This window comes from Myotis daubentonii, chromosome 5 (genome assembly GCF_963259705.1).
Source record: "Myotis daubentonii chromosome 5, mMyoDau2.1, whole genome shotgun sequence".
NCBI lineage: Eukaryota > Metazoa > Chordata > Mammalia > Chiroptera > Vespertilionidae > Myotis > Myotis daubentonii.
Genome location: NC_081844.1, coordinates 79,343,697 through 79,369,928, shown reverse-complemented (window position 1 = coordinate 79,369,928; position 26,232 = coordinate 79,343,697). Strand labels below are relative to the sequence as shown.

Genomic DNA, 26,232 nt, shown 5'->3' with positions numbered 1-26,232 from the left:
GCAACCCCGCCCCCGCCCCTCCCGCTGCAGCCCCCTGTCCCCTGCCGGCCAGCAGCCCCGCTGCTGCCACTCCCAGCACTGGCCCTGCTCGCACCTGCTGACAGCGCAGAGTGATTGGGGCTGGCACCAGCTGTGGGTTCCAGTGGAGCTGGCACTGTCAGCAAGTGCAAGCAGTGGCTGCTGCCCCTATCACCCCTCAGGAGCAGGGGAAGGTGGAGAAACCCTCAGGGGTGATCAGGGCCAGCAGCCACTGCTCACACCCGCTGATGGCACTAGTGATTGGGACCAGCACCTGGCACCAGAAGCGGGTGCAAGCGGTGGCTCCGGCACCAGCTGCAGATGCAAGTGGGGCCAGTGCTGGCAGTGGGTGAGAGCAGCAGCTCTGGCCCCGGCAATGGGTGCTAGTGGGGCCGGCACCAGCAGCAGGTGCTAGTGCCGGGCAGGACTGTGGCACGAGGGAGCAAAGAATTTTCAGTAACAACCAGAGGCTCGCCCAGATGACAGCAACCAGTGCCCCACCTGGTCTGGTACCCCCACTCACCTTCTCCACTATCCCATCTAGCCAATGCCCGCCATGTTCGGCACATGACCCTTGGTGGTCAGCGCACATCATAGTGACCATAGTGATCGGTTGTTCTGATTGTTCCGCCGCTCTGTCTATTTGCATATTAGCCCTTTATTATATAGGATTTGAGTCTTTTTGACTAGCTCTATCAACCTAGTATTATAACTGGACAATCAATGGGTCTGTGCTGCCTGTCACTACTTGAGGCAATTAAGCAGAGATAGGGTTGAATCATATGAGTGTTTATTCCAGTACTGCCAGCAGTATGGGAGAGCAGCAGGTCATTCACAAAAATCTGCTCTCCACCCCACTATAAGCCAGCTGCTTATATTGGGTAGAAGGATAAAGATTACATGGGGAAGTAGGCAAAAGGGTATGCCAAATAGGCAGTTAAAAGGTAATGCAGGCTGGAGATTTGCAAAGGCCTACAGGTATGCAAAGGCTGGGGGTCTTCAAAGGGCTGGTGATATGAAAGGGTTAGGGGTCTTCAAAGGGCTGGTGATATGCAAAGGGATACATTTCCAGGTGAGCTCCCAGGTCCCACATGCAACTCTCAGCCAGGTTAGAATGTGCTTTCTTTAATCAGAACAAAACAATCATGGTTAACAGAGCATGATTACTATTTCTTACAATTATAGCTTGTCCCCAATATTCTATTTCTGCCCCTATCAGTACTACAATTGTTGTACAAGTTGGAAGCTGTATTTTATATTTCAAGGAAGCATTATCTAATCAGATTTCGGGATCAGAGAATTACCTGAAACTACAGCTCTTCCTGGTAAGATGTCAGTGTCAGGTGGGATTTGGCAAAAGGGCTGAGATCCTAATAGGTCCTCCAGTAAAGTGATTTTTGGCCAGTCTGTATTTTTTTTTTAATTTTATTTTATTAAATCTTTATTGTTCAGATTATTACATTTGTTCCTCTTTTTTTCCCCCCATAGCTCCCCTCCACCCAGTTCCCACCCCACCCTCTGCCCTTACCCCCCCCACACACACTGTCCTCATCCATAGGTGCACAATTTTTGTCCAGTCTCTTCCCGCATCTCCCACACCCCTTTCCCCCCCCCAAGAATAGTGAGTCCATTCCCTTTCTATGTCCCTGATTCTATTATAATCACCAGTTCATTCTGTTCATCAGATTATTTATTCACTTGATTCTTAGATTCACTTGTTGATAGATGCATATTTGTTGTTCATAATTAGTATCTTTACCTTTTTCTTCTTCCTCCTCTTCTTAAAGGATACCTTTCAGCATTTCATATAATACTGGTTTGGTGGTGATGAACTCCTTTAGCTTTTCCTTATCTGTGAAGCTCTTTATCTGACCTTCTATTCTGAATGATAGCTTTGCTGGATAAAGTAATCTTGGTTGTAGGTTCTTGGCATTCATCACTTTGAATATTTCTTGCCACTCCCTTCTGGCCTGCAAAGTTTCTGTTGAGAAATCAGCTGACAGTCGTATGGGTACTCCCTTGTAGGTAACTGACTTTCTTTCTCTTGCTGCTTTTAAGATTCTCTCTTTGTCTTTTGCTCTTGGCATTTTAATTATGATGTGTCTTGGTGTGGTCCTCTTTGGATTCCTTTTGTTTGGGGTTCTCTGTGCTTCCTGGACTTGTAAGTCTATTTCTTTCACCAGGTAGGGGAAGTTTTCTGTCATTATTTCTTCAAATAGGTTTTCAATATCTTGCTCTCTCTCATCTTCTGGCACCCCTATAATTCTGATGTTGGTACGCTTGAAGCTGTCCCAGAGGCTCCTTATACTATCTTCGTATTTTCGGATTCTTTTTTCATTTTTCTTTTTCGGTTGGGTGTTTTTTGCTTCTTTGCATTTCAAATCTTTGCCTTGATTCTTGCGCTCCTCTGGTCTGCTGTTGGGAGTCTGTATAATATTCATTATTTCAGTCTGTGTATGCTTAATTTCTAGTTGGTTGTTTATCATAACATCGAGCGTCTCATTAGATTTCTTGAGGATCTCATTAAGTTTATCAGCGGCTTCTAGACAGTTCTTGAGAGACCTTAAAAGTGTGGTTCTGAACTCAATATCCTCCATTGACAGTTTTGTCCTCTTTGTCTCCGCATTTTTTATGCTTTCTTGGTGCACCCCCTAGTGGTCTTTGTGCGCAGTCTTGTTGTAGTTAAGCCTTGATAGTTGTAGTTAATACTAGGGGGATTTGACCTCCAGGCCAACTGGCTGTGAGAGTCAGCTGTGTCTGCAGTGGGAAAACTTCTGTCCTCTAGAGAGGTGCTAATCTAGCCTTTGCCTGAGGCTATCTGGCAAATGGCTCTGCGCAGGGCTTGGGCGGGGCAGGTCGCACGGGATGAACAGAGCGGGTGGAGGGAGCAGTTATGGCTGCTCTCAGTCCCGTCCCCAGAGGCTCTGCCTCTCAGAGTCCCAGCAACCGCTGCAAACCTCGGAGAGAAAGCTGCCCTCGCGTTCCGACCGATGCCAGACAGTCCCGCTTCTCCCGTTTGAGTCTGGGTCCCTAGAGACTCACCCAGAACTGGAGCTCAGAATCTGAGACTCCCTCCCGATTGAAAATGACAACTGCGCCCTCAGCTACCAGCTGGCTCCGCGCGTACCTCCGCACCTTTGTATTTTCTGCACTGCGCCTCCTCTCAGTCTCGTATGCTGTTCTCTTTCCTTCTAGTTGAAGAATTTCCCCTCAGCCAGTCTTCCTGTGGTTCTGGGCGATGTCCGTTCCATCTTTTCGTTGTATTTTTGAAGTGGTTGTTCAAGGCAGCTAACTCCGGTGTTTACCTATGCCGCCATCTTGGTTTTTCCAGTCTGTATTTTTTGAGGTTGTAAATCAGGCTTAATTGGCCTCCACATTAACCTGGTTCCTGGCAGAGTGGTGACCAGGCAGCCAGCAGAGCCATTGCTGAATCAGCTGCTGCTGCTATGGTCTGTGTGCAGGAGAGAAAGCCCAGGCTTCACCTTTACAATGATGACACTCCTTTCAGGGAGATGAAGATGTCCAGAAAATTGTCTTTGAGCCTTTACTCTTGTGTATTCCTGATTTTTATCTTCACTGGGCAGAAACACAGAGAATTGAGAGTTCTAAGAAATTCTTAAAACATGAGGTCTCCTGGCCTCTGTGGGCTTGGAGAAATCACTGTGGTGCCTCTTGCTTTGGTATGTCTGCCTAATTTTAAATCTACCTTGAGGAAACACAGGATAATAGTTCAAAACATTGTCCTTGAAGTCAGACTGGTCTGGATTCAAGTCCAGACCATGTCATAATTACCTTTGTGATTATAGGCAAGTTACTAAATTTATCTGTGCCTCATGCTTCCGTATTTAAAATAGGGATATGATAATATCCATCTCAATAAATGATGTGAGGGTTAACCAATACAGTGACTATTAAGCACGGAGCTTGACACAGAATACATACTCAATAAACATTAGCTGTTTTTTCTTTGTAATGATAATAATTATTGTGGTATAGATGTCTTCAGGATTGATGTCAGTTGCACTGATAACTGCATACATAGAAATTAAACAAGCTTAATCAAATCCAAAAGGTACTCCTCAAATCCTACTTTAACCTCACATTTCAATCTTCTCCTCCACAAGAAGACAAGAGCCTGGTTTAGTTTTCATCACCTCTCCCTGTTTTCCCTCTAGTAAAGATGTGAAGACAGTTAAGTGTTCAGCAAACCCTGAGTAACAATGGATTTGTCATACTTAGAAATTATTCTGGGATAACGAGTCAAAGAGAAAATCATGAAGCAAACACTAGAGGCTTTAGAAGAGCATGTAATTTATCACTCAACATATGTTTCTGAGCACCTATTATGTGCAAATCATAAGGCTGCATACTCTTGGGGATGCAAAGACAGTTGGTTCCCTCAAAGAGCTTAAAAATAACAGAAGAAGAAAAAATAGCAAAAGAGATCAGAAGTAAACACAGTAGTATAGCTATTCACAACCTGACCATGAACTATGACTGCCAAGTGAGTAGACCACAGAATAGGACCTAAAGGAGTCCAACACCTCTCAGGGGGCTGAGGGACTCGGTAGGACTTAAGATAGAAAAAAAGTTGGGTCTCAAAGACTGATTAGGAATCAAACCAGAGAGAAGCAGGATGGATTGTCCTTGAACACATGGGGAGGAAGGTGAGGTGGGGGTACATAGGCCATGTTTGGTAACAGCATGTTGGGCAGCTTGGCAGGAGGGGAAAGCTCAGAAAAGTGAGTAGTTGAAGATAAACCAAGGTCTGCTAGAAGCTGCTTCCACTTCTCCTTTGGTTTCAGGCTAGGGCAGAGCCCTGCGTGGGGTAGAGAGCATCACTGCCCAGGTATGGAGAATGACATTTGAAAGAACAGAGGCAGCCATCTGGAGCCAGCTAGAAGCTCACTCTGAGCCCTAATAATGGGAAGGCATCCAAAGCACGTGGGACTCTGGCCATGATAACATGGCTAGACTGTAAAATGAGTCACCTCGTTAGCACCCTCTGGGCTCAGTACTATGGGAGGGCTCCTGATGAACCTAGAAAACCACACTTAGCATTCACTTCCAGGAGGGCCAACCAAGGCTGCCTGCCACTCTCCCTGCCCTCGAGAAATGGCTCACCCACAACTATAGAAGTCCAGCACTATTTGTTTAGATCCCTGCACCCTAAAGACTGAAGTGCAGGTGGTTCACAAACAACTGTCCTCAAAATCCTTCTTTCTCTGGCAAGGGAGAAGCTGCTGAGTCCTCAGAGCAACCTACCAATTTGAGACATTTGTGTGAATAACCCTCTGGAAAGTTGCAAGTTTGCTTAATTTGAGGTGGGAGAGAGTTTTTCGTGTCCTGCTGTCCCTGAGAAACAGGAACAGAGAATTGTCTTTGAGAACAGAGCAAGCTACTCAACTCAATAAGTGTTATCAAATCACCATGGGAGTGAAGAGCCTTCTGCAGTGCCCATCTCCTCTTGCTGCCCAGTACATTTCCAGAATGGCTCAGTGAGCAGCTGCCCAGCAGGACCTCCAGCTATGGAAAGAACTAAGAAGCATGCCAGGGTCTGTCCTGCTTTTGGGTGCACAAATGGAAGAGGAGGTAGGGAAGGCTGTAATCAAGTGAGACATCTGTACAAGGATCCAAATGCAATTTTCTGGCAATGAAGAGAATGTATTTCAGAGGTGATCAGAAAATGGAGAATTTTTTTGTGGTTTTTTTCCCCTTTATTGATTAAGATATTACAAATGTGTCCTTATCCCCCCAATGTCCCCTCATTCCCCCAATCCTGCCCTCACCCTCACCCCCTGTTGTCCACATCCATCGCTTATGCTTATATGCATGCATACAAGTCCTTTGGTTGATCTCTCTCCCTCACCCCCACCCTCCCCTACCTTTCCTCTGAGTTTTGAGCATCTGATCGATGCTTCTCTGTCTCTACATCTGTTTTTGTTCATCAGTTTATGTTGTTCATTACAACCCACAAATGAGTGAGAGCATGTGATATTTATCTTTCTCTGACTGACTTATTTCACTTAGCATAATGCTCTCCAGCTCGAAAATGGAGAATTTTTAAGGTGGTGCTGGGAAAAGGTGAGGAGAGGGAGGCCGAGGCAATGTTTATGAAACAAGGAATCAAAAATCCCCTTGAACTAAGTCCAACCCCTGCCCTCATCCTTGGCTTGGTTCTTGAGCAACCCCTTCAGATGATGGTATGAATTTTTTCCTGGTAAGAGCTTTAAACTCCTAGTTCAATTGACTTTGGGGATGAAATTGTTATTGTTTTCAAATCTAGCACTCCAATAGTGAAAATAAACTTAGTGGTGACATGAACTCAGTCATTTACATATCCATCATATCTCCAAGAAAGCAAGCAAACTTTCAGCCTCTTGTACCCATGTGCCTCTTCCAGATGTGGTGACATGGCGAGAGTGCTGCACACAATGAGATGATGAGTAAGGAAAGTCACTCTGGTCCTATAGATGGCCCCAGGTTTGCAGTCTGAACACAGAAAATTTCCAGCTGCACCACTTATTCAAACAGTACTTCCTGAGAACCCACTCACTGCAAACTACAGGAGCCCTGCAGGAGTTTTCTCTCTGGTAGAGGATCATTCAGACATACAACTTCAATAAAAGGTAGACACTAAGAATTGCATGAGAGGAGAGAAGGAGAGGTTCTCCCCTTAGTGGATAGGATAAGCTTTCTTGGGAGAGATGGTTATTGAGCTAGACAAAACTTGGATAAATGAAGATGAAAAAGAAAGCATTAACAGGTAGCAAGAGATGCCCTGAGCAGAGGCTCAGAGATGGTCAAGCTTGTAGCACGCTCTGAGAAGAGCTTTACTAGATTTTGGCCAGAGACCAGAGATGGGAAGGAAAAGATCAGGAATCAAGCTGGAGCAGAACTGGAAGTCCGATTTTAAACTCTATCACCTTAGCTCTGTTCTCTTCTTGTTTTACCTTCCTTCGTTCCCTTTCACTTACTTCCTTTCTCCTCAACTAAAATCCCCTCCTCCAACTATGCTCAGTCCTTCCATGCATCCCAAGCAGTGCAAATGGAGTGGACATGGGATTAACACAGAACGTGTAATGCCTTGAAGAGGGAAGGCAGAGATAACTGTCCTCTCCAGCAGGACACAGCCCAGTTACAGGATTGGGCTCAAAAACCATATAAGCATCTGAAATTGCAGGGTCACAGAGATGCTCTCCTGCTTGGCAGACAGAATGAGATAGTAATATGACCTGGAAAAGATTCAGGAAACTTGAGTTGAGAGAAGCAATACAAAGAAGTGATGAAAATGTCTAATCTGGAGACAGATCTGAAAAGTCACAGACCATCAGCTTACAATGGGTTAACCACTCCTACTTACTTGTTTAAGGAGGATTAAATGAGAAAATGTTAATAATGTGCTCTGCACAAGGCCTGATCTGTATGAGTGCTAAATAAGTGTTTGCTTTTTACTGTTTTATTTATGACAAAGAACTAAGACCAGGAAGGGCTAAAGTCAAAGCCAATGAAATCAAGAGAATTCCAGAGGGAGTGTACTGGAATGGAAAGCACCACTGAGCTCAATCTTATGAGATGCCCCAAACAGGAAATTCAGATTGACTGTTCAAACTAAGAAAAGCCACTTGATGACTGGTACAATGGCAGTCTCCCTTTGCCTATGTAAACAGTTTTTGTGTGTGTGTTGTTTTTGTGTGTGTGGCGGGGAGGATTTCTATAAGCAAATGCTGATGATGAGCTAATGAAAATAAGTGGAAAATCTTAACCACAGTCCCATCAGACCTCAGTGAGGCTTTTGATAGTTTATCTGTATAAAAGGAAGTTATTTTCTCTATAAGCATTGGATTTCATAAAACTTTCTCAGCTAAGTTATTAGCAAATCATGTACTGCCACATATTATTCTGTAAATGAGGCCTAGTGTCAGAAAGAAAATAATCTGTGATTAATGGAAATCACACAGCCTCAAAGCCTCTGAGCTCAAAGGTAGCCCTCTTCCCCTCTTTTAAGGTAGAGGGGGAGGGACAGCAAAGGGGAAAGAGGAGTGCCTTCCGCAGGTTCAGTAACCTACACAGCTCCTCGTTGACAGAGGGCTCCGTAATCAGGGTGCAGCTGAATGGACCTGATGGTGCCCTGGCTGCCCTAGCAGAGACCAGCCCATTTTGAGCTAATTGCCTGGAAAAATCAAGCTGCACCTCAGTGGAGGATGAAGAAGGAAGGATTGGATAGAGTGGCCTAACCCACCTGGTTGGCCTACGTGGACCTTTCAAAAGGCGCTAACACTTCAAGAAACTGTCTGTTAAAATAACATGGAGGTCAAAAAAAGAGCAGTGCTATAGGGAGTGAAAAGGGAAAAAAAAAAAAAAGTAAGAGAAAAAAATGGGAAAGGAACAGAAAGTCATGGGCTCATTTTTATTCATCAAATACGAATATAGTGCTTACTCTTTGCCAGGTGTTGTTCTAAGCACTTTACAAATACTCAGTTAGCTATCTGAGTATAGTTACATTTTACATACTGGCCTCATTTTACAGAAGAGGGAAGCTAAGCATAGAAGAACCAATGACAAAAGAGCACATAGCCAGCATGTGGCAGGGCCAGGACTTGAACCAGGCAGCCTTGCACCAGTCCATACACTTAACCATGCCCCCATCAGGCAAGTCTTAGACCCTGTTATAATGTGAGTATCTGGCCCAAGGGTGTTAACATCCCATGAAACAACCCTAAAATTACTCAATTGTTAGTGAATGATTATAGCTCTTCAACTATTCTTAAAATGTCAGATATTTCCTTGTCAATGAATACAAAGTGGAGAAGAAAGTTAAGGAAATGGTTTTCCCTTGGCCATCAATAAATTAAAAGCAAAGTAACAGCCAACATTTGGCCAATATATCCAAGAGTTTCCCTATGCCAGCATTATACTCTCACACTATGTCACTAGGGTCTGGGAGAAACAAGAAATTCAGGTGAGATGTTATCAGAAAATTAGTTTTGGGTAGAAATATTGTTATATTAACCATAAAAGCTGGTCAAATGTGCCACCAGAATAACTGGCTTGGGAGGATTCAAGAACCAGCAGCCACATACATCCTGATCCCTCTGACTCTCAGATCATTTCCCAGTCTAGCTCATCCCACTAGTCTCCTTTCCCATTATAGGGACTTCTGTCTCAGAGATCCCTGCTCTCTCTCTTTGCAGTTTAACTTCTCTTAGCTGTCCCCCTGCTCCCTGCCCAGTTCTCTGGACAATCCATCACAATGGTGAATGTGGTTTGATTTATATTCCCTTGAGGCTGCTTAGCTCCATATAAGCCCACCTTAGCAGATTCTCAGCCCCGGGCATTACACATTCCCTGCTATGAAGAATGTGAATCACGTCACTGGGAAAATGAAGGTGGTTACATCAGTTTTCCCTATAATAACTTTCATAAAAGCATACCATGACCTCAATACAGATGTTTTAGAGGCAGAAATAGCCAGGCAAAGCTCTTGGTGTCACTCAGCCTTTGACTGTTGCATCCTTCTGTGTGCTAGATGCCAAAGAAAACAGGCCCAAGACAATAACAATTTTCTGAGTTCCAATTTTATTCTAGCTGTATGCTTTTCTTCCATCTGTTCTTCTCTGGCCCTGCTTTTAAGAATCATGTCCCTGCCCCAACCTGGCCCCCAGGAATTCTTTCTTCATTTGTTCTGTGGCTGAGTGCCCTTTTGGTTATGGTGTTCTTTGTATCATGATGGCATGTCTCATGTTACTTTCATCTTCCTTGGTTCAGTGATGATATTTCTCTGTGCTTCAAAAGCACAATAGAAAAAATCCTTTGATACACATTGAACTCTATGTCATGAAGTTGTCATGAAGGCCTGCCACAATTACAGAAAAGTGCCCATATAAAAATAAGAATTTGGGCTTCATCTAGCTACCTGCTACTGTCAGCTTTCTGGAAGCATTAGAGTATAAAGTCTGTAAACAAATAAATAGTACATTTGGAGCTAGGTTGTTTCATTATGGAAGGGGAATTTTAGCTGTGGAAATCCAGAGATCTCATCAGAGAAGGACCGAGTCCTTAGAGAGTCCACTTGTTTTAGTAGGGACCACCATCTTCCTCCAAGGAAGACAAGAGCAAATGGGAATGGTTTCCACTGTGTCCTCCCCTCCAGCTCTGCTGCCCAATCAGTCTTGCTGAGTTATTTGCAGGAGGCAGCAGAAGCAACTAGGATGGACTCTCCCAGACACAGACGAAGAGGCCAATGGGGGGGGGGGGATTAGGACTGAAGCCCTGCCAGAGCAGCTACAGTGCAGGGAGCCATTACATATCCACATGGTCTTCTGCTATTTCATGGGCATATGGCCCACTGTCTAATCAGACTGTCCGCTTTTCCAGAGCAAGGCCATTGCAGCACCTAGAGAAGGCTGGCTATTGAAAACAAAACTGACTACACCCCCACACTCGCCATCCCTCTGTGGCACCTGTGTTGTGACCAGGCTCTCAGAATTACCTAAACATTCATATGATTGTCTTGCTTGCTCTACTTTTCTGTGATCCGGAAAGACACAGGAAAGCATAGCGGCTGCTGGCCTGGGGTTCCTACCTGGGTCAAGAATAATCATTGCTATGATTTTGAGTATAAAGCTACTCAAAAAAGCCTCATTTGTAGCTGATGTTTGAATTATAGTATTATTAGGGGACACTGCAGAGCCAAATAAACCTTTGATAGTGACCTCACAGGTCACTTGGCTGCTGCTATGAGTTCCCAGAAACCAGAAACAAGAATGTGTTGCCATCTGCATTGAGAATTTTTAAAAATAGCTTTATTTATATTGTTCTTATAATGAAAAGGGAATGTTTCCCGGGAATTATTGTACATGTCCTCTTTAAAACCCAATGAAGTAAATGAGATGAAAACCAGCATGTTATACTCCAGGGTAATCAGATGGAAACTCAACCCCTTTGAAGAATGCCGGGTCTATCTGCTCTAGTCCATGGGTCCCAGCTCCTATGCTGAGCAGGGCTAAAGAGCAGGGCTACCAAAGCACATAATGGCTTTCTCCTGTCGCAGGAGGAAAATAAGCAAATGAGTATAATTTTCTCAAATGTAAACTGTGTTCTCACAAAATACTTAAATATTGCCTATTACCAGTTTCCACGGGTCAGGACTCAGAATCAACTAACAATTGACCAAGTACACCAAATATTTGCAGAAAAGAATGTGTGATGCAACTGAAGTCAATTTGCTGGATCAAGCAGAAAAAGGGTGAATCCAGAAGTGTCTCATGGACCATGTGGGCAGAGTGGAGCTGGGCTCGAGAGGGTCAGACACTATCTGAGCCTCTTTCTTCACTTAATTCTTTTTTCCCCTTTTAAACTGGCATGTTTTGCTATTTAGTCCACACAGTGGAAAATGTCTGCCCAGATCTCCCCAGGTTACATGTTAACACCCCTGGAAATAAAGAGACTGACTTCTCTTTCAATCATAGTTTCCAATACCCTGGTGAGAAAACCTGATGGGCCCTGTGTAAGTCAAGCCCCCTGCCCTCCACCCCACCCCCAACCCCGAGTCCAATAAGCTCTATCCAAAGGGCTGAGATCAACAATACAAAATGGCCACAAGAGGTCAGCCATGTAACCTGGGCAATTCCAAGAAAGGGAGATGGTTTTAGAAGCTACTACAAGGGGATACAATGTGTCAGTGCTCCAGCATACCACAAAGAGTCCACTAACCCAAGCCAAACACCCAAGGAATTCAGTGGCGAAATACTGAGGAGTATCAAGTCCTCCAGAAACACTGCCAGTACTTTTTTAAAAAAAAACAAAAAACTACATAGCAATAGAGAGGGGAAGCTTTCTACAATATCTCAATTCTCTAAGACATTATGACAAGCTCTGTTTTACAGATGACGATCCTGAGGTTCAGAGAGGTTAAGGAGCTAAACCAATGTCACGAGGCTAGTAAATAGTAACACAAAACTCAAACCCATGTGGATTCCAAAACCCCACTCATGCTCCATCCATTCTTTCATGTTGACTCCCAGATGAACTCCGCCCAGAGAGAAGTCTCCCTGGATTGAAGATAATCATTTACCTAGAAGCCAGCTGTCATTTTCTGTGTCTGAGACTTCTCTGAGTCCTCAGTTTGCCAAGCACTGATGTAGCCAGTCCTGTGAGGGCTCTGGCAACTGTACAGAGACCCCCAGCATCCCCAAATTAGAAGAACCTAGCAGGTACCTGACCCAGATGCTCCTGCTCTAACACACAGGCAACCCCCAAGTAGAACATTTCAGCCCCAAGCTACTCATAGTTGTATACTGTTTAAGTGCTACTGATGTCATTTCCTGTTTGCATTTAGTTTTTTGTTTTTGTTTTGTTTTTACAGTTCGTTGCTCATCCTAACTGTCAGCAGCAATTGCTTACCATGTGGTATGAAAATCTCTCAGGCTTACGTCAACAGTCTATTGCTGTGAAATTCCTGGCTGTCTTTGGAGTCTCCCTAGGCCTCCCTTTTCTCGCCATAGCCTATTGGATTGCTCCGTGCAGCAAGGTACAGATTGCTTAAGGTGCATGTCTTCGCGGTTATTTCTTCTCTCTCTACTTAGCAAGACTGATGTCCACTTTGTTCAAATAAGCAGCTGATCATTTTTCACATTTAAAGAAAATAGATCTAAGATACCTAGCAAAAGTAGAAAACCACATTAGAGGGAATGTTAAGATCTGTTTTCTTTCAACCATCTTTTTTTAAGAGAGAGGAACGATAAAATGGGAAATTTAAAAAAAAAAAAGTGAGACAATCTGATCAATAACAGATCAGAGAGAGGAAAAAGGCACTTTTCCTCTTCTAATTATGCAATATCCTCAACATGTCCTCCAAAGCCACAGTAATAATTATAATTATAAAAAGAGGAATAGCCAACATTTACTGAATAATTTTCCTTTGCTAAGTAAGCCCTTTTCATGGAATATCTCATTTCACTCCCTCAATTACAATAGGATGCATACACTTAATGAAGTAGGTTCAGAAAAGAGAAATAACTAGTTAACTGAGAGTCAAATGCAGCTCCTGCGGGGGCACTGCAGATCCATGTTAACATCTTCCCAGTTTCCTTGGCTTCCTTGATTGGGTCTGGCCCCCATGGGCAGTTAATTAGGTCACAAAAAGGAAAAAGACAAAGGAAAGAGAAGAGATTAAAAGGTACAAAACTGGGTTCTTTTCTCACAAGGAAGGGGAAGTATCTGGTGGCCAATGGTAATGAAAGCAGTGGAACCTGCAGGTCCCAAGTTGCCACACACACACACGCTGCCATCCCTACAGCCCAGTCATTTGATCCACAGTCACAGAAAGCACCAGCAGCCACTCCAGCTTCAGATAAGAGTTAGCACCTATAAGACTGAACCATGCAAAAATTTTTTAAATAAATGTCATGGGTTAAGATGGTCATTAAAGGTTCCAAAGTTGCATGTACCTAGTGATATATTAAAAAAGGAATTAAGCTTAAGTAATCTATATTTAGTAGAAGAAATATGACTACAGGGAGATTAGCTCCACAGCAAATATGATCAGCTAATGCAGTTAATAAAAGTGTCATCAGTAAATGGAACCTCAACTCCGCCAAGAGGGAACTCATGCCAGGATGGTGGGTCCAAGACTTAAGGACTGTTGATGAGGCCACTTAAGCAGGCAGGCATGGAACTGACTGCCTTAGGTAGGAGGGGTGTCACAGAGAAGGGTTAGGATTCAAACTCCTTCCTCTGCAGAATGGCATTAAAAATAGAATTCCTACCATGGATGGTTTTGCTCAGTGGATAGAGCATTGGCCTGTAGACTGAAGGAAGAGTCCTGGGTTCGATTCTGGTCAAGGGTACATGCCCGGGTTTGGGGCTCGATCCCCAATGGGGGGCGTGCAGGAGGCAAGTGATCAATGATTCTCATCATTGATGTTTCTATCTCTCTCTCCCTCTCCCTTCCTCTCTGAAATCAATAAAAATATATTTAAAATAAACAAATAAATAAAAGTCCTCATACCGAATATCTGTGGTGTTCAAAGTACAGTGAGTGAAAAAAAATGAACAAGATTTAAAGCTGGATTAGAGCTGGTCATTGGTTTTAGGCACAGGTTTCCATACTGGGATTATCTAGTCTGTTTTACAAATTATCATTGCCTTTGCCCAGAGCCTAAATGGATGGGGATGCTTGCCTCCACACCCTCCGAGCCCCAAACTTATTCTAGGATATTCAATCATTAAAATAACAACCACTTGGTGAACAAAACACTGCCAACACCACTTTTACTGTAAAACTAAAATTGACTGCTTCCAGGAAACTAGGACTAGCCAACACCATCAAATTGGTTTGCTTCTGCCTGCCTGAGGAAATATTCACAAAGAAATTATACGCCAATGGCTAACTTTCTAGTAGGATTGAGAAGAACCTTAGCCAAAATCACGCTGGAGGAGGGGATTTTGGACTTTCTTATAGCTCAGTAACTCTAAGAGACTAATGCTACCATGGAACATAGGGGTCCAAGGTATAGCAGTCTTCTGGAACATTCTAGAAGAAATGATTGCAGGAAAGTTTGGCACAATGGTTGGGGCTTCCTCTCTGTTCTGATGCATGTCTGATTGACATCTGGTACTCCTAGAACTTCCATTAAGACTAAGAAACAGACCACTCAAGATAAAGAAACTGGTCATTAAGCCATTATAGTGTTTGTGCACCTTCTGGGCTCCAAGTCAGAGCTCAATGCAGTGGAGGGTATGTCCACAGCTGAGTGACAAGTCCTAGCCCATGGCATGAGATAATTTTTGGTAGCAATGCTTATTCCAAGGGAAGAGTCCCTCAGTAAACAGCTTTTTAAACTTGCTCCGATACAGCCAAAGGAGAGATAAAATAGTCAAGATATTACACCTCCCTCAAAGAAATTACGTATTCATAAAATCTCACTGCTAAACCTCATCAACCAGCTACTGTCTATCAATGTCTAATAAATACTGAGATTTCTGCTTCCAACTTAATGGCGTATTTACTTCCTAATAGTTGCTGTCAAAATTACTTGATTGGCCTGCCAAATCACTCCATCACTTATTTCCAATTGAATTCCCAAGGCTGTCAATTCTACTTTTACATAAGTTTCTGAGGGTCTCTAAGAAAGACAGTCAAATAAGATAATAACATTAAGGGTGTCAACAGGAGTTCAGCTTACTGATCTGGTGGTTGAAGAGGATGACTAAGTCACCAATGTGTACACATGGTGATAACTGCAGGTCTGGAGCACTGGAGAGGTTTGTCAGGGTCAATAAACAGACCAGTGATTTTTTAAATCATTTCTCATTATAAAACCAACATAGGTGAGTTCAGGCAGCCCCTGAGGGCCCAGTGGGTTCTTTATACACATGGATGCTCTCAAGTAGATCTTTTCCTAGAGAGCTCTCAACAGGGCCCCAGTGCCAAAGGGCTTGGATACCTGATTAGGCTACTTTCCATCCTTTGTTATTCCCTTCTGATTCATATTTTAGTTTTTTTTCCTGTTAAAATCTGACAACTGAAAGAATAACAGCCATCTTCAGGGGCTCAGTGTCTCTATGGCAGGTAGACTGGGACAGAAGTCAGCATCATGAGAGCGTTGAAGAACCACATAAGTCCTAGTTATAAAAGTGCAAAAGGGGAAGCTGACTTCCTTTGTTACCTGTTAACCTTTACTGTTCCGTTGTCTTTATAAATCAGTCCAGGACTCAGGCAGGGAGAACTGTAAACAACTGTGGACTCCCACCTGATGTCTTTGCAGTGCAATCTATCAATGCTTACTGCCACGTTACTCTTGCTTGCAGAAAGATCAAAGTGTTAGTTGTTGCCCCCAATCCTCAGCCCCATCCCAAACAAAAACATCTAGTGGTGGTATGTAGGGGGTGGGGATGGGGGGAAGATGGGAAGAGATTAACCAAATAACTTATATGCATATATGCATTGCCCATGAACACCGACAATAGGGTGATGCAGGCCTGGGGTGGGGTGGAAACCAGGTGTTGGGGTCAAGGTGGGGGGGTGGGAAGGGAGGACATCTATATTTTCAACAATAAAAATGTTTTTAAATCTAGTCAGGAAGGCATGGGCGATTTTACAGCTTTTGAGAATCCCTGTTTTGCCTTTCCAAAGCTAAAATAGTTTGAAACATGGTCCAGGGTCAACCAGGGGAGGACAGTGCCTCCAATGGCCTCTGTGTATCCCTCATTTGCCTCTACCAAAGCTACACTGGATTTAAAAAAAAATCATAATGCAATTTTTGAAGCATTGCCACAGAGGAAATTTGTGCTAGAAAATAAGAGTTGTGCTCCTTTGTTACAAAAGCTTCTGTCCTCAAATCCAAAAGGAGAGTCCATCACCATTACCTGTGGGATAAGATTAAGAGTGCCAGAAGGTTGATCACTTCCATGCCCAGTCCAGTGTGACACCTGCAGCACTCTCTCCCCACCTCTTCATCTATTTCCTACCATAGCACTCAGCCTGTCTCTCCCCACTGGCAAACCAGCAGCTTTGAAGGGAAGGACCAATCGTATAGCCTGTTTCATCTCCATCACCTCGTGTTCAGAAACATGTTGCACATAGAGAGTGCCCCAAAAAGGCTTGTGACATAAATACATAAGGACTATGTAAGTCTCCTTTTGTGAACCCTTACATATAAGTTTCTCACGAGTCAGTCAAGTTTAAGTTTCCCCTTAGGGGAAATGCCTCAGCCCTTCCAGTGCCACGTACTCAGTGCTTCCTATGTGCCAGTAACTGTTCTGCTTTGCACATATTAAAATAATGCATTCCTTATGTCAACCTTGTGCATTAAGTACTATTTCATCCCCATTTTTACAGATGAAGAAACTGAGACACAAAGAGATCAAGTAACTTGCCAAAAACTATGGAGCTGTGATTTAAACCCAGGCTCTCTGGCTTCAGAAACCTGGCCTTACTTACCCACTGCACACATGCCCACACACACATATGCACACACCCATACCAACCTTCCTCCCAACCCCACCCAGTTACATCAGCAGCATTACAACCTTCAATGCTGAATGCAAACATCTTAGCTGCTGACTAACTGGCCTTATTTTATTGATTTTGGACAGGAAAGGAGAAGGAGTGAGAAATTAAAAAAAAAAAATCAATGATGAGAGAGGATCACTGATTGGCTGCCTCCTACATGCCCCACACTGGGAATCGAGCCAACAACCCAGGTATGACCTCCTGGTTCATAGGTCAACCACTGAGCCAGGCTGGCCAGACTAACTAAAGGGGAGGAATAAAAACCTACTATTCCTTCCTTTTCTTCTCGGAAGCCCTACCTTTGAAATGCCACTATTACTCAGCACCTCTTCAGCCCCCAGGATGACAGGTGGATTCGCATGGTAATATAAGACAACCCTGATTATAAACTCCTAGGGAACCACCCCAAAGACAGGAAGATTATTGAGCCCTAGGTTAAACATTTTGAATAATATTTTTGGAGGTAGTGTTCTAAAGAAACTGCCACTAATTTAACTGGGATCTCTCTAAAATGTAAGAACCATTCCAGCTTGAAGGTATTTCTTTTTGAAATACTTGATCTAAAGTTTTTCTCCATTCAGCTTTCCAACTTGTACACCGAGCCCTTACTTGAGGCCACTGGCAACTGGCGATGAGTGAGGGTGGCACTTGGTGAAAGGGATTCTTGATATCACAGACCGGGGAGAGATGCTGAAACACTCTGTGTGCTTTACTGCAGTCCTGGCCTTTTCTACAGACATATGGCCACCAGGCCCGGTTAGGTGCGTACACTTGGGGTTAGGGTGAAGAGCTGGGTGCCAGGAACACAGAGACAAGCTTACCAGTAGAAGCAGGTGCCTAACCCTGAGGGCTCATAAATGCAGTTCATTTGGAGGTAATTCAGGAGTGCTACTCAGTTATTCTCACATTCATATACTTCCCAAAGTAAAAGAACAGTGCCCAGAAAGTTTGGAGTGAGCCAGACTTAACTATTACAAGCTTGGATTTCCTGGTAAGTTCTTAGCTGGTATGGTCCAAGTAATGACAGAACTGCTGAACTCATGTGTCAGACTAATGAGTTTTGCATTCCAGGGAGAGCAGGCCAAGTCCTACATCTCCCAAAGCTTTGCCATCTCTTTTGACACCTATGCTGTTGCCTGACCCAGCTTTAATGATTCCCAGCTCAGAGCCATTGGCATATATGAGTTGACTTTTCTCCTTTCTTTTGGATCACCTGGGCCTATGAAAGATGGAGGTTTTCCCAAATATAATTTGCTTCAAAAATTACCTTTGGGAGACAAATAAGAAATGTCACACGAAGAAAATTATTGAAATAATCTGATTTCATCTGACCTTTATCAGAGTTTTACCAGTAAAAAGACACATTCAAACCCAAAAGATAATTAGGAAAGGAACATCAATGCCTAACCTCACTTTCTTCCTTACAACCTAGATCTGTGGTCGGCAAACTGCGGCTCGGGAGCCACATTAGGCTTTTTGGCCCCTTGAGTGTGGTTCTTCCACAAAATACCACGTGCGGGCACACATACAGTGCGATTGAAACTTCGTGGCCCATGTGCAGAAGTCGGTTTTCGGCCTGGGCAAGTCTATTTGGAAGAAGTACTATTGATATTTGGCTCTGTTGACTAATGAGTTTGCCAACTACTGGCCTAGATCAAGTGGGAACAGAGCACAAGCTCATCTTCCAAATCATAGCAGGCCTTATCAGGGTTTTTCCTTATGGTTGTAGATATAGTAATTTTACAGATGCAACTTCTGTCGGAAAATAACAATCAAAGGAAGTAACAAAGACAACATTAAGTTCCTCAAACCAGCTCTTCCAGGGAATCTCAAGGCTAGCTTAGGTACAGCTACATGCATATTCCTGCAATCAGGTAAGTCACCCAGGTGAGAAGATGCAAAGATATTCATCCCCATCTCCTCATCCAGGTAGTTATTATAGATGTAACATAGAAACCACTGGTAGTCCAGCTGGCATGGCACAGTGGTTAAGCGTTGACTTATGAACCAGGAAGTCACAGTTCAATTCCCTGTCAGGGCACATGCCCGGGTTGCAGGCTCAATCCCCAGTATAGGGCATGTGAGAGGCAGCCAATCAATGATTCTCTCTCATCATTGATGTTTTTATCTCTCCCTTTCCTTCCTCTCTGAAATAAATAAAAAAATATTTTTTTAAAAAAAGGAATCACTGTAAAGGATGGGGGAAACTTAGCCATCAATCCTTTTAGAGCTATGTCTAGCTCTATGTTTCCAATCTTTTTTTTCTGATATTTCTGGGGCCTCACTGGAACACACAAGAGCTGGTGTCCCTTATCCTCTCTTCAACTTTCCCTCTCCCCACAACCCATACCCCACCCTACATTCTCCATCTTCTCTTGCCTCTCACCACTACACCAGCAAGGACACAGTGACAATAAGCAATGTGTTGATTACTTAAGGATGTCTCCTGGATACACCTCGTGTCCCAGTGTCTTATTTGGGAAACAGAACTCCAATATGTCAACAGTCACCTAAAGTATTAAAAATTTCAAACTTGCTACTTGAAATCATATAAATCAAAATGAGATTTGATTTAATTTCATGTTTTACTGAATTTATGTGAAATACTTGTCTTTATATTAATCTCTGCTTTCTGAATTTAGCATATCTACTTATGGCCAAAAATAGTCCACCATCTCTGTTTTGTAAATAAGAAAGTTAAACATTACAAAGAAAAGCCATGTCTCAGATGTTTATGTGCCCAGTGGTTTTCTGGTCATCTTTTTCCATTTCTAAGGTTATTCTGGTGCCATATGACAAGTTGTGATGCAGGTGAATCCAAACAAGTGTTCTCTACCACAAGCAGGGCTTCCCAATGTCTGGACTTGAAATGCAGTTTTTTAAATAAGATAAAAACTACCTTTTTAAAATTTTTCAATAGGTAAATACGTGGGTTCTATGACATGGGAATCTTGATAAATCATGTTACACAAATAACTAGCATAATGAAAGTAGATGATTACCATACTGAAGCACATTATCAAGCCATCTGATTTATAAATATTGTGTTCAGCACAGTCATAATGAGGAAAATTTTACTTGGAGAAACCCTGTAGTTGATCTTCTACCAAACCAACACTCTACCTCATGGGTGACATTTCACTCTAGGACTCTTGAATGAGGCAGGATGTGGACCTCAATTAACCAGTCACTGGCTCTAAGTGAACATCTGCCATGAGAAGGAATTGAGCTTCAGAAAAGGCTTCCCTCTTTGCTCTTGGCTTATCAATCAGTACACTTGGGTGCTAGGTAAGACTTGGTGCTTAGATGAGGGTGATGGCAGTGGCCTGAAAGAGAGTCAAGTGAATCACTGATGAGGGTCAGCAAAGACTCACTGTTCTACCCCCAGTTTAGTCCTCAGACATCTAAGTGGCCTTTGGATGGCCTGTAAGGAATAAAGATGTGATCATCATTTGCTCCTTAACAGGGCATCTTTTGGATCATTTCAGGTTCACATCACATGGAACAATTGCACAAGTTAACATGTGCTAGGCCACAAGGAAAATCTCAGTGTAATATCATAGCAGCTATGAGCTGTGAACATGCTGCAATAAAATTAGAATTTTTAAAGCAGCAAACAGTCTTATATGTCTGGCAACTAAATAACCTCAGAATTAAAAATGAAATAAAAAGGAATTTATAAAATATTTAATGACTGAGTATCAAAGAAAAGGCTACAGTCAAAATTTTACAGAAACACAGCTAAAGCAGTACCTAGAAGAAATGTACACTTTAAATAAAACAAATAATCTAAACATAAAAAGTCAAGAAAATGGACAAAAGAGCAACATAGCATATATCTAAAGACTTCTGTGTTTGTTTTAATCCTGAATGCTATTGACACACATTACTTTTCCCCAGATTTGAAGGGCATAAAATTCACATCCATGTGTCTGGGGAGCTGTTCCGTCAAAGTGTAACCTGATGATAATGAGTGTGTCCCACTCCTTTCTACTTTCACACTAAATCCTCCAAATAAGAAAAATTGAATTCGGTATGAAACAGATTTGGCCAAACAGCAGCTCACATAAAAACGCAAGAGCAAATGTTACCTGAGTTCAGTTAGCAGTTTCTGTTCAAAGACCTGATTCAACATTTGGCAAAAGCAGTGAGCCCACCTAGAGTAATTCAGTTTAACATGTCTGTACGTATTTTGTTTCCAGCTAGGACGAACCCTAAGGAGCCCTTTCATGAAATTTGTAGCCCATGCAGTTTCTTTCACAATCTTCTTGGGATTATTAGTTGTGAATGCATCAGACCGCTTTGAAGGTGTCAAAACCCTGCCCAATGAAACCTTCACAGACTACCCAAAGCAGATCTTCAGAGTGAAAACCACCCAATTCTCCTGGACAGAAATGCTCATCATGAAGTGGGTGTTAGGTAAGCAAGTCACCCTATCTTCTATCCTTTCTCCCTAATTATATAATAGGATATTACTAAACTCTGACTTTTGAACCTCTCTTTCTCAAGTGCACTCTCAGCAGGCAAAATGGAGTGTGATGACTCACAGAAAGGTCAAAGTCAACTTCTATGTGTGCTGGTGTGTAAGACGTACAGATCTGTAGTATAAATCCCAGTTTTGAAAGTAAATGTTGGGGAAAAATGGTTAGGTACTTTTCATTATATCTGTATTGAAAGTGAGTGTAAAGTGGCTTTGCATGGGAAAATATACTACTTTTCTCATTTAACAATAGTCTCCTGAAAGCTTAGGAAATCAAGTTCTGAAACAGACTATAAAATTACATAGCAAAAAGATACTTCTGTTATCATTGAATACTGATATATAATAGAATCTTCATGATTAATATGAATCTAAAAAGCTAGGAGCATAACATTTTCTCATCTTTTGTGTTAATGAATGCAATGAAGCTGTGAAATTCCTCTTTGTGGTGGTATTTTGTGCTGCCAATGTCTGCCACTGGAATTGGCAAGGAAATTGTTCCCATTCCCAAATGACTAGCTAAGAAAGGCTATCTCATTTTGCCCAACTCATAAAAAACCTTTACTAGAATATAAGCAAGATAAAATATAACTGGCAATGGCTAAAATTGTACATGACAAAATATGTTACAGATTTTCCTAACATGGAAAACTTCAAAAAATGAAAAATTGCAAAAACTATTATCAAGTGATATTGTATATAATCAAAACCTGATGGATAAATTTTAAGATTTGCTATTATCATAAAGACAAAAAAAAAAAACACAACAAGTATTGGTGAGGATGTGGAGAAAAAGGAACCCTCATATACTGTTGGTGGGATTGTAAATTGGTGCAGACAATATGGAAAACAGCATGGTGATCCCTCAAAAAATTAAAAATAGAATAACCATATGACCCAGAAATTCCATTTCTGGGTATTTATCCAAAGAAACCCAAAACACTAATTCAAAAATATATATGGGCCCCTATATTCTCTGCAACATTTTGTAAAGTAACCAAGATATGGAAATATTCTAGGTATCCATCAAAAAGCTAAAGATGGTGTTTGTGTGTGTGTACAATGAAATGTTACTCAGCCACTTTTTAAAAAAGAATAAAATCTTGCCATTTTCAACAACATGGATGGACCTAGAGCAGTGGTCGGCAAACTGTGGCTCGCGAACCACATGCGGCTCTTTGGCCCCTTGAATGTGGCTCTTCCACAAAATACCGACTTCTGCGCATGGGCCACGAAGTTTCAATCGCACTGTATGTGCACACCCGCACGTGGTATTTTGTGGAAGAGCCACACTCAAGGGGCCAAAGAGCCACATGTGACTTGCGAGCCACAGTTTGCTGACCACGGACCTAGAGGTAATTATGCTAAATGAAATAGGTCAGAGAAAGACAAATACTGTATGATTTCACTTACACATGGAATTTTAAAAACAAAACAAACCAGAAACAGACTCATAGGTACGGAGAGCAAACTGATGGTTGCCATAAGTGAGGAGGGTAGAGGTATGAGAAAAAAAGGGTGAAGGGACTAACAAGTACAAAATGCCAGTTATAAAAAAGTCACAGGGATAGAGACTAGAGAATACAGTATAGAGAACATAGTAATATCATAATAACTATGTGTGGAGGCGAATTCTTATTAGACTTAATCATAGTGATCACTTCACGAAGTATATAAATATCTAATCACTATTTTATAACTGAAACTAACATATTGTATGTCAATTATAACTAAAAATTTACAATATATAAACAGTAAGGTTTCTATCAGAAATATGACTTTGATAAGAATGTTTTGAGTAAAATAAAACTGTAGAAAAGTCTGAAAAAATTGAACTATGCAGTATCAAAATTTGATCAATTGTGTTTCTTTTATTTATCCCAGTCCAGCTTTGTGTTCGTGACAAAATTTCAATATTGTTATAATTTTCATTACTTTTATGTTCACAACATTGAGTCAAAATGCATTCAGGGTCAAAGTGTGCCATCAATTAACAAAATCACAAAAGAACAAATACATGAAAAGACAGCCCAGCACATGGCCTGTGCTAATCAAATGGTATAGTCTAAACAGTGGTTGGCAAACTCATTAGTCAACAGAGCCAAATATCAACAGTACAAGGATTGAAATTTCTTTTGAGAGCCAAATTTTTTAAACTTAAACTATATAGGTAGGTACATTGTTATTAACTTAATTAGGGTACTCCTAAGGCTTAGGAAGAGCCACACTCAAGGGGCCAAAGAGCCGCATGTGGCTCGCGAGCCGCAGTTTGCCAACCACGGGCTTAAGAGAGCCACAGAGTAGAGGTGCTGGAGAGTATCCTATAGAATGCCCAAACTGACAGTAATTGGGAATATGATCTCTAAACTGGACCTCTCAATAGGCAGAGGGAGATGAGAAGAATACTTTCATCCAAAGGGCAGAGGAAGAAAAGCACACCATGTTTCCAAGGGCTTGTAATCAACTGGCAAGTCTGTAACCAAAGGCTCATTTAGTGGAGTTTTTGGCATTAAAGTTCGCAATGGACATTAAAGCTTGTTGCAGATTGAGTGCTGTGGTCTCACTTTCATAGCTCATAGTCTATCCTGATTCTTCCTAGTACACTCGGTACTTTGCATGGGCTGAAAGTTTTATGTCCCTAAAAATTCATACGTTAAAATTCCAATTCCAAGGTGAGGGTATTAGGAGGTAGGGCCTTTGGGAAGTGATTGGATCATACGGGTGGAACCCTCATGAATAGGATTAGTGCACTCATAAAAGATAACCCAGAGAGCTCTCTCCCCCTTCTCTGCCATGTGAGGATAAAATGAACCAGAGATTATCACTCCCTCCAGCCTGGAGAATCTCCAACATCAGTTCATACCATAGAAACCCATCTTTCTTGCTGGGGTAGTTGAAAGAGGTTGTGCTAAAGCTTTTCTGCTGGAGACTGTGGCTGTGGAGACATTCATCAGAGGACTGTGTAACAACAATAGAGGTTCCCAGGAAGCCATCAGGCTTAAAAGCAGGAAGCCTGTCCACAATGCATGTTATTTCTTCATCAGGAATAGAATCATGTCATGAAGGCTCCTTTTACACCACTCTTACAGACAACCTGACAGTGTTTTCTTAAGCAGATGCCCCAGATGGAAAGCTCAATTGATGGAGGGAGATGGAAATGCCAGCATAGTGGGAAAATACACTTAAAGGCCTAGAGAAGAGGAAAGAGCTCAGGCCTACGTGTGAGGAAACCCAGTCTGACTGTCCTTTCCTCCTTGGCGGCTCTGTCTCTTTGAATTTGTTCTCACATGTGTAAAATGATGTGTAAAATGTGAGGATCAAGCTGCTCCCTCATCTACCCAGCTAGGATTACAAACTCTTTGAGGGCAGTACTAAGATTTACCTACAGAATCACATGTCTAGGTTGGACCAAGAGTAAAATTGTAAAAGCACATGGGCTGGGTTCCTCACTTAATTCGTTCTTTTAATGATTTTATTTATTTGGACAAGATTTCCAAGCAGACTACTCCAACCAATTTGCCAAATTTTCTCCCAGCAAGTAAGACCATGTTTCGGCCCTGCTTATCACCTTTAGGGGCTACAGATGCCTAGGATGAAAACCAGCCTCCCCCTCATGGTCTACTGGGCCTTCACTAGCCTTTCCAATCTCCAGTCCCATGCCCTGATTATTGAGCCACACTGAGCTCTTGTGTTCCCTCATTTCCATGGCCATGACCTGAAACACCTTACCAGCCCCTCCTTCTTCACCCAACTCCTGGTTCCTCATATCAACTCTCACCTCCTCCATGAGTTCACTCCTTTGTTCTGTCAACAGATACATAATGTACCAGACACTCTGATGAGGCAAATAATTATAATGCAGATGGCTCTTATCCCTGCGACTCCCTTGAACATTTTTTCTTATATCATCTGTTTCTGTGTAGCACTAGTGCTTACAGATACATCTGTCTCCAGCACTGAACCTGCTAGGGATGGGTTGTCATCTTCCTGGTTGTTGTATCCCCAGAATGGTGTCTGGCACAGATGTGGTTCTCAATAAAGCCTGGTAAGCAGGTGAAGAGGATCCTACCATAGAATAGCTGTGCCTAGTAGAGGCCATGATGAGTGACAGAACAGTAGAGAGCAAGGGTCCTGGGTTGCCTTTGTGACTTTGGAGGACGTACTTGCCATCTTTGTACATGAGTTTTTTTTCATCTGTAAAGTGAAGATAATTACAGTACCTACCTATTAGGCTATTAGTGTAACTGAACAATCAATGGGCATGTGCTGCCTGTCACTACTTGAGGCAATTACTAGTAAGCAGAGACAGGGTTGAATCACATATGAGCATTTGTTCCAGTACTGCTGGCAGTATAGGAGACCAGTAGGTCATCCACAAAAATTTGCTCTGCCTCTCCCCATAAACCAGCTGCTTATATTGGGTAGAAGGACAAAGATTACATGGGGAAGTAGGCAAAAGGGTATGCCAAATGGGCAGATAATAGGTAATGCAAGCTGGAGATTTGCAAAGGCATAGGGGAATGCAAAGGCTGGGGTCTTCAAAAGGCTGGCAATATGCAAAGGGCTGGCAGCTCTGGTTTCTGCAACAAGGTTGTTAATCTTTCCATTATAATAGGCAGCTCCCTGATGGGGAGGATGGGCTGCATTTCCAGGTGAACTCCCAGGTCCCACATGCAACTCCCAGCCAGGTTAGAATGTACCTTCTTTAATCAGGACA

The 26,232-nt window shown here is 42.5% G+C and overlaps 1 protein-coding gene across 1 annotated transcript in view; it reads left to right on the top strand.

Moving 5' to 3' along the window:
* Window positions 1-26,232, top strand: part of TRPC7 (transient receptor potential cation channel subfamily C member 7) — a 135,100-nt gene that overhangs the window by 67,730 nt on the left and 41,138 nt on the right. The window contains exons 4-5 of the mRNA XM_059698455.1: window positions 12,386-12,550; window positions 21,238-21,454. Coding sequence (XP_059554438.1) covers window positions 12,386-12,550; window positions 21,238-21,454 — 382 coding nt within the window. The remainder of the gene's footprint in view (window positions 1-12,385; window positions 12,551-21,237; window positions 21,455-26,232) is intronic.